A 10,066-nucleotide genomic window follows, 5' to 3' on the forward strand; every position below is an offset into this window, starting at 1 on the left:
TTAGGAGAATATGAGCTTTTCTCCTATACAATGGCTGTTTAGACGGTTTCTATATACGCTATAATTCTTGATGGCTTTATATATATATATATATATATATATATATATACTTGTTTTAACTAACACAACTAACTATTGCCACCTCATTTTTTTCTTTCCCTTCTCTGTGAACAATCCGGCCGCAAGATATTTTTTAAAAAAAAAATAAAAATTATAAAAATGCCTACGCAATGAAATACCAACCGAGATTACATCGATTAATCGAGTTTATGTTCTATACATCGGTAGTGTAAAAAATATTCATATTATTGAGTCACTTAAAAAGTAATTATAGATAATTTTGTTTAATACTCATGGCATTGATTGATAACTTAAAATAAATGATAACTAAAATTTCCGATAGTAGATCCATATTCCAGAGGAAATAAAACAAAAGATATAGTAGAGCTATGACAGTTATTGTATGAGGTCTACCCAATGCTAGATGCAGAGGGGCATAATAGACGATCAATATGAACAGCGTGATTAAGTAACATATTATAATAAGTTAAATTGCAATAATAATATTTAAAAAAAATAATACTTATAACTTAAGATCTTAATTTTTTCTGAGTTATCATTGACGTTTAGTATTCTATATATCTATATAATTCTAATCTTAAAGTAAGTGACGTGGCGTCTTTCTTATACTAGTTATTTGTGTGCTCTTCTACTGTTTCAAACTTTAGCCCCCTCCCTTGAAATTGTTTATTTGTTAGATAGTGTAACATTTCACGCTGTTGTTTATTTAGCCCTCTACATTCGAAATAGTAACATATTTTTGTAGAGGAAAAGGGTAAAATGTAAAAGCAAATATAGGAAGAACTACATGAGAGTGTTGTACTTATACTTGCTGAACTATCTCTTAAATTCACACTAGAATGTCGTTGATTTAATTATCTCTTTTCAATTCTTTTTAATTAGTCTATATCAATTTCCTTGATCGCAATTTACGCCTAAGTGATTAAAAGAAGATATTGGTAAAATACAGATCAGTAAAACAGAAGATGATTGATTCAAAGTCGAGTTAAAACATGATCTGTTACAAGGTAATTTCACATGTTGAATGTATATCATTATAGTTCTAATATGACAATTTATCTTCTCTTCATATTGTTAAAGTTATCACCTGCTTATGTGGAGTTAGTGAACGATTGTATAGGAACTAAACAGAGGAAGTTTTTTACTGTGATGTTTAAGAATAACATCCAAGTATAAAGTATACTGTGGTAATTTTATAAATGAATCTCCTGCTTACACATATTAGAACATCTAAAAAATATTTCCAAAAAAAAACGTATGAAAAATATCTCGCAATCACTGGAGAGTAGTAGACTCAGTATTCAAGCGGGGAGAATTACTGCTTCACAACCACCCAAGAGCCCCGCCAACCATAGCAGAATAATATAGTAGTCCGGTAAAGAAAGAAACTGGAGAAGACTGAAGAGGAGAATACATGCGTCTGTTTTAAAAGAAACAGGTGAAAATTTTATTTCAAATCCTTCCACAAATTTTATAAATTTTCAACCAAAAGTTACAACATAATTATTAGCCTGTTTGGCTAAGTTTTTTTTGCGCCAAAAGTTTGTTTTACCGATCAGCGAGACTTAATAAACCGGCATGTGTTCCGTAAAGAAGGAGACTCTTCGGTCTGTGGACGCTGTAGATGTAACTCGAAGTCTCCGTTGCTCTCCCTGCCTCAAGGATAGTGCGCCTGAGTGGAGGTACCTGGATCTGCACATGAAAAACATGCGCAGAAGGGGCATGAGTACACCACCGCGGTACTCAGTAAGTGCCAAACCTAACCTCGGTCGGGTAATGACGAGGAAGGTCAGGGCCCTGCTGAGATAAAATATAATAATAAGCCTTGCAACAGTATGAATTAAACAGAAATAATGAATACAACTATGAAGGAAAACAGGTTATACAAAACAACTAACACGCAGAGAATAAGGTGACACAGAGTAAAACAGCTCCACATCAGTACCAACAACGAGGATCTCCCAGGATTTTGCGCCAAAAGTTACACTGTTTGCCCAAGTTTTTTTTTGCGCCAAAAGTTTTTTTTTTTTTTTTTGCCAATAACTCTTTTGGCCAAAAATTGAGATGTTTTGCCAAGCTGTCGGAAGGAAAAAAAGTGCTTTTGAGGAAAAGCAGAAGCAATTTTTGAGAAGCAAAAAGCACTTTTCTGAGAAACACTTTTGAAAAAAATACACCTAACAGTTGTCAAAAGTTTAACCAAACACTAATTACTAATCAAAAGTGTTTTTCAAATTAATTACTCAAACACAAACTGCTTCTCACCAAAAGCATTTTCTTTAAAAGTAATTTTTAGAAGCTTGACCAAACAGGCTATATATCTTCTTACAGAAAATCCAGAAACATTTTTATTCCATTTTTTATGCAAGAAATAGAATCGCCCTTCTACTGACGTTCTATTGTTTTTAAAAAAAAAAAATTAATTAACCTCCCCAGTAAACAACGCCCATTGTAAAAAGCAACACCGTTTTCATGAGATAAGACAAGATTTCACCCTGCATTACCGTTAGTGGCGTGATCAGTTACTGTGTCGGAGCGTAGAACATTAGCTTTCCCCAGATCTCATTGTTCAAAGTTAACAGCAATCACAGACAATGACATATTAGGTTTCCAAATTTAGAAAACAGAAGTTGCTCTCTTTGGATAGCACGAGTGATGTCAGAATTCCAAGATCCAGTTGAAATATCGAATTTAATAGAATAGACAGGCAGGCGTCCATGAATTGGAAGCAGGAAAGACGCTGCTTGAAAGAGAATCCAGTGTCTCTGGTCAGGAGCACGACGATATAACATAGTTGCCTATTAAACCACTGCACAAACCATGTCGGCACCAAGGGTGCAAACACAGGCATAAATGGTGAACTGTAGAAATGGGTGGGCACGAGACGAGGATTTCACCGCTCATAGCCACTTATTGATTTCTATATATCCTAGGACTTAGGACTTAAATGTGTAAGCAATTATTCCTCCAGCAGCACAGCAGGGGAAAACCTTGCTGAGAATGAAATCAGCACAAATCCCAGTACAGGTCCTGACAAGTGACAAGTCAAGAAGACCTGAGATTCAGTTCAAGCCAATTAAGAGGACCCTAGTTTTTCCCCTTCTGCAGCTTTAATAAGCTTCTTGGTTATAGCAGATATTACCCGATCGCACTTGAGAAGGCATACAGTTTGTCAATGTAACTTCCTCTCGAGCCTAGCAAGTCTAGCTTTCACAAGACACTCGAAAGAAGGAATAAAAGCTCGGGCAGCAAGGTACCCAGAGTTGTCAGCCAGCCGAAGCAACCATTCGACTTGTTTAATGATATGGTGCCAGTGGATACTTGACCTTTACATACTCGATCCATCGCACAATCAACGAATTAATGCAATCACTACTTCCTGCTCTTCTGAACTTGATCAAATCCAAGGAAGCCATGACTCCGACTGAAACCACATCTCATAGCATATCGTCTTCAAATGGAAATCCTGCACATTGCAAAAGTATATGACTCATAAGTGAGAAGCCGATTGCAAATAACTTGATCAAAATAGCCCACGAACAATATTCTTTGGTCAGACTTATCGTAAACCGAATATTTTGAAGGCTAGTCACAGTCCAGGTGTAAGTCTATGCACTAAGATATTTGGGAGGTCAAAATTGCCTATTGTCAATAGAGGAATCATCTTTAACCAAAACTTAGAGCATTATAGAACATAAAGATGTTAAAAAACCACTGACTCTATCAACACGCAGGAAATTACCAAATCAAAACTAGCAATATAACATTACCTGGTGACAAGCTCACCTATTTTGACCAGATGGCTACAGGGTTCAAAAGAACAATAAGACTTAAACATAAGAGTGGGATGGGTGGTGGGGAAAGAGAAGTCCATAAATCAAATTTTACATCACAACTTCACACTCCTGATGAGAACACAGGAAGTGCTGCCTTTGATATATCACATTTCCACACTTCTCAAAATTTCTGAGATACAATCCCATTATCAACATGTTTGTAACAATTCATTAGCTCACCACAAAATTAAGCGATAAAGATTACAACACATGCAACTTTGCGAGTGATGAATCAAGTGAAGAAAATAACCACCAATGTATGCACAAACGGAACTGCACAATTTTTGACAAATCACATATGATCTATTTTACATGGAAAAAGAGACATAAGGTGTCGCTAGTGCTTCATTTTTCAGCGGACAGGAGCCACCCTGATCTTAATGCAAGGATGGACCAATTCGTTTATAGTCATCTTAGGAAAAATATCTAACCCGAGCTCCCAAAGAAAGACAAACAGCTGCTGCCATCTGCTCTCATGTCCAGCTCAGTCCACACCCTCTTCAGCTTGTGAAATTGCGAAAATCAGGGCCCTGATCAGCCACCCGAATCATCCATACAAGCTTGTAATCACAGAATAAGGATGAGCTGCCCAATTGTCACCTTCATCTTAATCCTGAAAAGGAAAGAAAGGATCTTGTTATCATGAATTGAAATGCTTCTTGTTCACAATCACAATTGCGATGTCCAGGAATATGCCACACGTCCCCAAAGCAAAGACACAGGAAAATAGAGTAGAGCAAGAAGAGTACCTTTTTATCACTTTGCAGAAGAAATACGTCGCAAGGAGGAAATCCAGCTGCTGCCATTATCACCATCATGAGTTGTTTCAGCAGGTACTGCAGGTTTTGTGGCTTTTGCTCTTGGTAAAACAGGAGCTAATGAAGTAGATGGCATGTGTGCACTACTTAGTACCTACAAGATGAAAGGGAAGTTAATGAAAAGCCTACTTGGGCTGAGAAAATAGAAAGAAGAATAATGATAAGACATGGTAAACAGACAATGCTAAAAGCGAAGAAAACTTTATCTGAAAGTCTGAAACAAGGCTATGAAAAAGTATTACTTACATTTCTCTCAAGATTGGCAGAAGTTAAATTCCTGTTAGTTGGTGATTTAAATTGCATACGGATTCCAGGACTGGAAGGATTGTTCGGTCTAATGCGATCAGTCACCTCAGCAACATAAGGTCCATTGTTGCCTGTAGAAACTGTAGAAGGAACAGCTCAGCAAATTAATCTTATTACAGCAACAGAAAGTGACTTGACATCCAAAAAATGCAAGTATGTTTCCACTAGCATACTTCTATCTTTAATTTATCTGCCAGTCCTTTACACTTTAATGCTTGATTATAACCACTCAACCCAGAACACGGAAAGCAATTTTTGCTGGTAGAATCCAGAGAATGCAAGCAACAATCACGAAAAGGTAAGAGACTCAGTTACTAACCTTGACGCTTTTCAACATCCATTGGAATTGCCCGGCTGCTCTCACCGACAACTTGCTGCAAAAATAACAGCGCTAGTTCAAATCAAAACTTATACAAAACCAAGCTCATGCAGCTATCCTTGACTAAAAACTGTATTATTCAGGCCATTGAAACGGAAAGTAACAAGGCTCAAAGTATTGTGGGTCATCAAATTGAGAAGTGACTAATCATAGTCAAAATGAATTCAGGAAATATGACAAGCTAAGAATGATACCCGGTGCTGTGGTTTACTTGTTTGTGCCTGTTGGTACTTCAGGATGGTCCAATCAAATATGTAATCAAATTCATATCCTGCATGACACATAGAAGCACGTCAGTTGAACTTCTGCCAACGGATTTTTATGTAATCAGCTCAGTTGGATATATTAACAGAGAACGATGGTATTGTCCAAGGACTTGATGTAGCTTAACTTACACATACCTTGACGGGTAAACAGCTCACGGAATAGGCGCTTTAAAAATCCATAATCAGGCCGCTGATCAAATGTCAACGAATGACAGTAATGGAAATACGAAGCAAACTCAACAGGATGAGACTTGCATAAAACCTTCACCAATAAACAGTACAAAGAGTCAGAATAAGAACCTTAAAAATACTGTTAGAAAAAAAAAAGACAATGAGCAGTGGCTTGGGAAGCTATTCAGTGTACACGTGCCTCAATAGGAGTTGATAACTTCTTTTGACATATTTTGTCATACTTTTGCTTCTTTGTGGCAGCTTTTAGACCCTGCCATGGGAGGCTGTTGAAGAACCAATATATTGGTCAAAAGAATATTTGATACACGTGCATGTAGAAGGACCAAAGAGAAAAAAGGTTTAATCTAATAGAAAAGAACACGCACCTGCCTCTCAAGAAATAAAGTAGGACATATCCAAGAGATTCTAAATCATCCCGCCGGCTTTGCTCTGTATAACATACAAAAATGATTTAAATGTTAAGAGAGGTTCTGTTTTAATAACTTTCTTTCTCACAGGCAGGATAATGGTTACTTATTTTTCTTTCCAAATTCTTTCTGGGGGATATGATACAAGCAAGGAAAAGAATATCTGTGCTTACCAATTCCGAGATGAGTATTACAACTGGCATAACGTGCAGTTCCCGTTAAATTTTTGTTCTCTCTGCACAAAAGAGAAGATACTTAGATCTATAGTGCAGCATTTCAAAGAATGATCGAGGTTCTCTTTCGAACTTTTAACCAAATAAACTTACAATCAGGTATCAACACTCATGAGAGTACCTGGAAGCTTAAAGGTAAATGATAAATGATGAAATTAGTTCAGATTAGAAGATTCAAAAACTTAATACCTGTAAGGAATATGGCGATTTGTAGTCGCATCACGATATCTTTTAGCAAGACCAAAATCAATAACATAAACCTGAAATTTACACAATGAGAATAGCATTTAATCAGAACAAAAGAAAAAGAAACCCAACAATAAAACCAATAAAAAGAGGTGGAATGTAGAGTACCTGATTTGCTTTTCGACCAAGACCCATCAGAAAGTTGTCAGGCTTAATATCCCTGTGTAGAAAGCCTTTAGAGTGTACATATTCAATTCTGGTAATCTGATAATAGGAGAGGCACAAGAACCTGATTAGCCAAGCTGCTAAAAAGGAAAAGCCAGCAAGAAATTCAAACAATAAATTGCTTAATTTAACAAAAAAAAAGTTCAAACAATAAATTGAACATGTTGCAAAAGGCACCAATCTTTTTGTGCTGTTTAAAAAATATATCAAGATTTAATATTTCACCAATATCTATGTGACATGAAAATCATTGACACAAAAATCAGACAGATCAAACATAGACTTTGGTGCAGTTATGTTAGACTGTATCCCCAACAATTTTACTTAAAAAGAATTGCTGAGAGCCATAATGGATAAGAATATTGGGAAGGGGGGAGTCCAATAGGTAGAAATAGCAGCTATTGGCAGACAGGTTCTAATTGTACAGAAACATAGTAGTCACACAAATGTTATAAGAGTGTTGAGGGAAACTGTTGTTACCATCTGGTCAGCCAACATTAAAACAGTCTTCAATGAAAGCTTCCGGTCACAGTAGACAAAGAGATCTTCCAAACTAGGACCCAGCAAATCCATGACCAGAACGTTGTCATCACCATCCACACCAGACCATTTTATATGAGGTATCCCACCTAGAAAAGTACAGATAATAAATTACACATTATCAGTATTTCTGACCATAAAGTGCACAAAATATACATCAGCATCACCCAAAAAAAATCAGTAAAAAACATACTTCCTCCTTGGAGCATATTGTACAACTTGGCCTCGTACAGAAGTTGAGGATGTTTAGTCTTATTATTCTCCTGCAAAAAGTTTTTATTTTCGGGGGAAGGAGTCATGTTAGATCCCAGCAAAATGTGAATACAATAAGATTAAAAGCAAAAGTTACTAATAATGCAAATAACCAGTGGAATAAAGTGGAAAAAAAGAAGAAGAAGAAAAACACAGAAAACCGTGAAAATACTCCAAGATCATCCTACTATAACTGTAATCAAGGAAATCTGAGTCCGCGATTAATAAATTAAATGCTTTGGCTAGGAAAAATTAGTAAGATTACATTTTAAAAATAGTTAACAAACTCTAGTTATCATATATAGCAGACAGACTCCACAATAGCTGTCTTTAAGCTCTCTTTTTTTATAACAATGGTGTCAGGGCCAGACACTTCCACCGGGAACCTACTACCTCCCGCCAGCACATGTATTATGGTTCTCCTCCCACTTCACCGACCACCAGGCTACTTCTCCGGATGGTAAATAGCTGTCTTTAATCTCATATGCACATAATGAGGATTCCACAAAGGAAGTACAAAATTCCAATAATAATAAGACTTAACTAGTTTACCTTCGTGATACACACAGCACTTATCACATGAAAAGGAAACATAAAACAAAATCAACAAAATTCAAGGCCTTTAAGCAAATTAAAAATAAAAAAATAAAAACTCACAATTTTGGCGGCGACGATCTCAAACGAATCAATATGCGTAGCTGCAAAACAAATACAAATCCACACATAATTATCAAAAATCACATCAAATTTAAAAATATCCAAGCTCAATTAATAAAATAATGCTCAAAACATATAAATTACACTTACCGAGGAAAATTTCACCAAACGATCCACTACCGATTTTACGACCAAGCTTGAATTTACCTCCCACGATCCTTTCCATAGCTTAGATCGACGGCTCAGATTAGATCAGATCAGATTCTTCCAGATCATGAAAAACAAAAGGTGTTTTTTTGAAGATTCGGAGTAGTCGCAAATCGAAATACACAAATAAAAGAAGGATTTGTAATTGAAATTATCTCCGGAAAAACGAATAACGCCAGCGAAGAACGTGAGGATTTTCCGGTGAAAAAGACGGCGGAGTTTGGGGGGGGGGGGGCGGGGGTAGGTATGAAGTGGTGAAGACTGACGAGGTGAGGGATTAGAGTATTTTTTTTTCGTGTATATGCGCTGTGATTACGTTACGGTTCACGAGCGCACAAATCAGGAAAGAGGATAAAGTTTCCACGTGGATCACCAAATTGTGGTTGATTTGACTTTCGTGGGACTGAATAATGTAGTTTAATTGGCCCATTTGAAATAATGGGCTGGACTTTGGTTAAGGATCTGGGCCTAGCCTGTGCAAATTTCTTTTTTTTTTTTGTGAATTCAACCATTCCTGTGGGGTTTTTGCATCTATACCCAGTTTTGAGTTCACAATTGAAGTTATACCTACTTTGCAAAAAAATTATAAGGCTACCCACTTTACGACCAATTTCAAACTTATCGAGTCTGAAGTTAAAAAATAAATTAGTTTGAAGTGCAATATATTTAAGGTCAATTAAGTCTAAATTGCAAAAATTACACTTAAGATGCACTTAAGGCCAAATAAGTCTGAAGTGCAATAAATATTTTCATGCACTTAAGGTTAAAGAGGTTTGAAATGAAAAATCTACACTTCAGATGCACTTAAGGTCAAATAGGTCTGAAGTGCAACAAATGATTTCATGCACTTAAGGCCAATAAAAATAAGCGCCACAACAGGTCGCCACTGTAAAATATCATAAACTACCTTAAGATATGTTCAAAAACACCATATAAAATCATTGTCACCCGAAGAAGAAGAAGAAGACCTCAAGTTGTTTAAACTCAAATACCTGCTCAATAAATGGTGTAGTGTAGAATGTGAGGGGCATGGATAAGCCCTTCAAACAAGGGGAAATGTGTAAATATCTTAAGAAATTTAATATTGTATTTGCTGGTTTGTTGGAAACTATGGTGAAGACATAACTTTGCTGGTAGTATTGCTAGAGTAGCAAAGGGATGGACATTTGCTAATAATTATGTTGAGGCAGATAATGGGAGAATCTGGATATTATGGCAGCAGAACCATATTAATGTCACTATCATAGAAACTAATGCTCAGTTCATCCATTGTCTTTTGGCGGATAGGTATTCTTTGTTTTCATGTTGATTCGTTGTGATATATGCTAGAAATACTATTGAAGAAAGGAAAGCACTATGGGTTGTTGGCACAAACATAACTAGACCTTGGTGCCTAGCAGGAGATTTTAATACTCCATTATGCTTGGATGATAGAATTGGAGGACAACTAGTGGCTGAGGCAGAAACTAGAGATTTCTAGCATA

The 10,066-nt window shown here is 36.3% G+C and overlaps 1 protein-coding gene across 6 annotated transcripts; it reads right to left on the minus strand.

The window, feature by feature from the left end:
- Positions 1-1,504: 1,504 nt before the first annotated feature.
- On the minus strand, positions 1,505-8,972 carry LOC107786701 (casein kinase 1-like protein 3). Of its 6 annotated transcripts, none has more exons than XR_012694427.1 (17): positions 8,526-8,972; positions 8,376-8,416; positions 7,660-7,729; positions 7,407-7,555; positions 6,870-6,965; positions 6,705-6,775; positions 6,456-6,517; positions 6,241-6,304; positions 6,054-6,138; positions 5,819-5,945; positions 5,612-5,688; positions 5,358-5,412; positions 4,979-5,118; positions 4,664-4,826; positions 4,346-4,527; positions 3,405-3,544; positions 1,505-1,773 (listed from the first exon to the last, which is right to left on the minus strand). XR_012694427.1 is itself a non-coding variant. In XM_075220065.1 (15 exons), the coding sequence occupies exons 1-14, from the start codon at positions 8,599-8,601 to the stop codon at positions 4,671-4,673; spliced, it is 1,269 nt and encodes a 422-aa protein (XP_075076166.1). In that variant the 5' UTR covers positions 8,602-8,972; the 3' UTR covers positions 4,140-4,527; positions 4,664-4,670. The 6 variants fall into 6 exon arrangements, 1 of the variants encoding a protein (XP_075076166.1); XR_012694426.1 differs by having other exon boundaries at positions 3,336-3,544; XR_012694424.1 differs by having other exon boundaries at positions 2,583-3,544.
- Positions 8,973-10,066: the final 1,094 nt, after the last annotated feature.

Source organism: Nicotiana tabacum, chromosome 8 (genome assembly GCF_000715075.1).
Source record: "Nicotiana tabacum cultivar K326 chromosome 8, ASM71507v2, whole genome shotgun sequence".
In the NCBI taxonomy this organism is placed as follows: Eukaryota; Viridiplantae; Streptophyta; class Magnoliopsida; order Solanales; family Solanaceae; genus Nicotiana; species Nicotiana tabacum.

Excerpts from the sequence above, each read along its gene's own strand:
- LOC107786701 (XM_075220065.1), bottom strand. The coding sequence starts at position 8,601 with ATGGAAAGGATCGTGGGAGGTAAATTCAAGCTTGGTCGTAAAATCGGT. Across the intron at positions 6,518-6,704 it reads AATCGCCATATTCCTTACAG|AGAGAACAAAAATTTAACGG; the intron begins GTATTAAGTTTT and ends TCTTTTGTGCAG. Across the intron at positions 6,139-6,240 it reads CTTTATTTCTTGAGAGGCAG|CCTCCCATGGCAGGGTCTAA; the intron begins GTGCGTGTTCTT and ends GTTCTTCAACAG.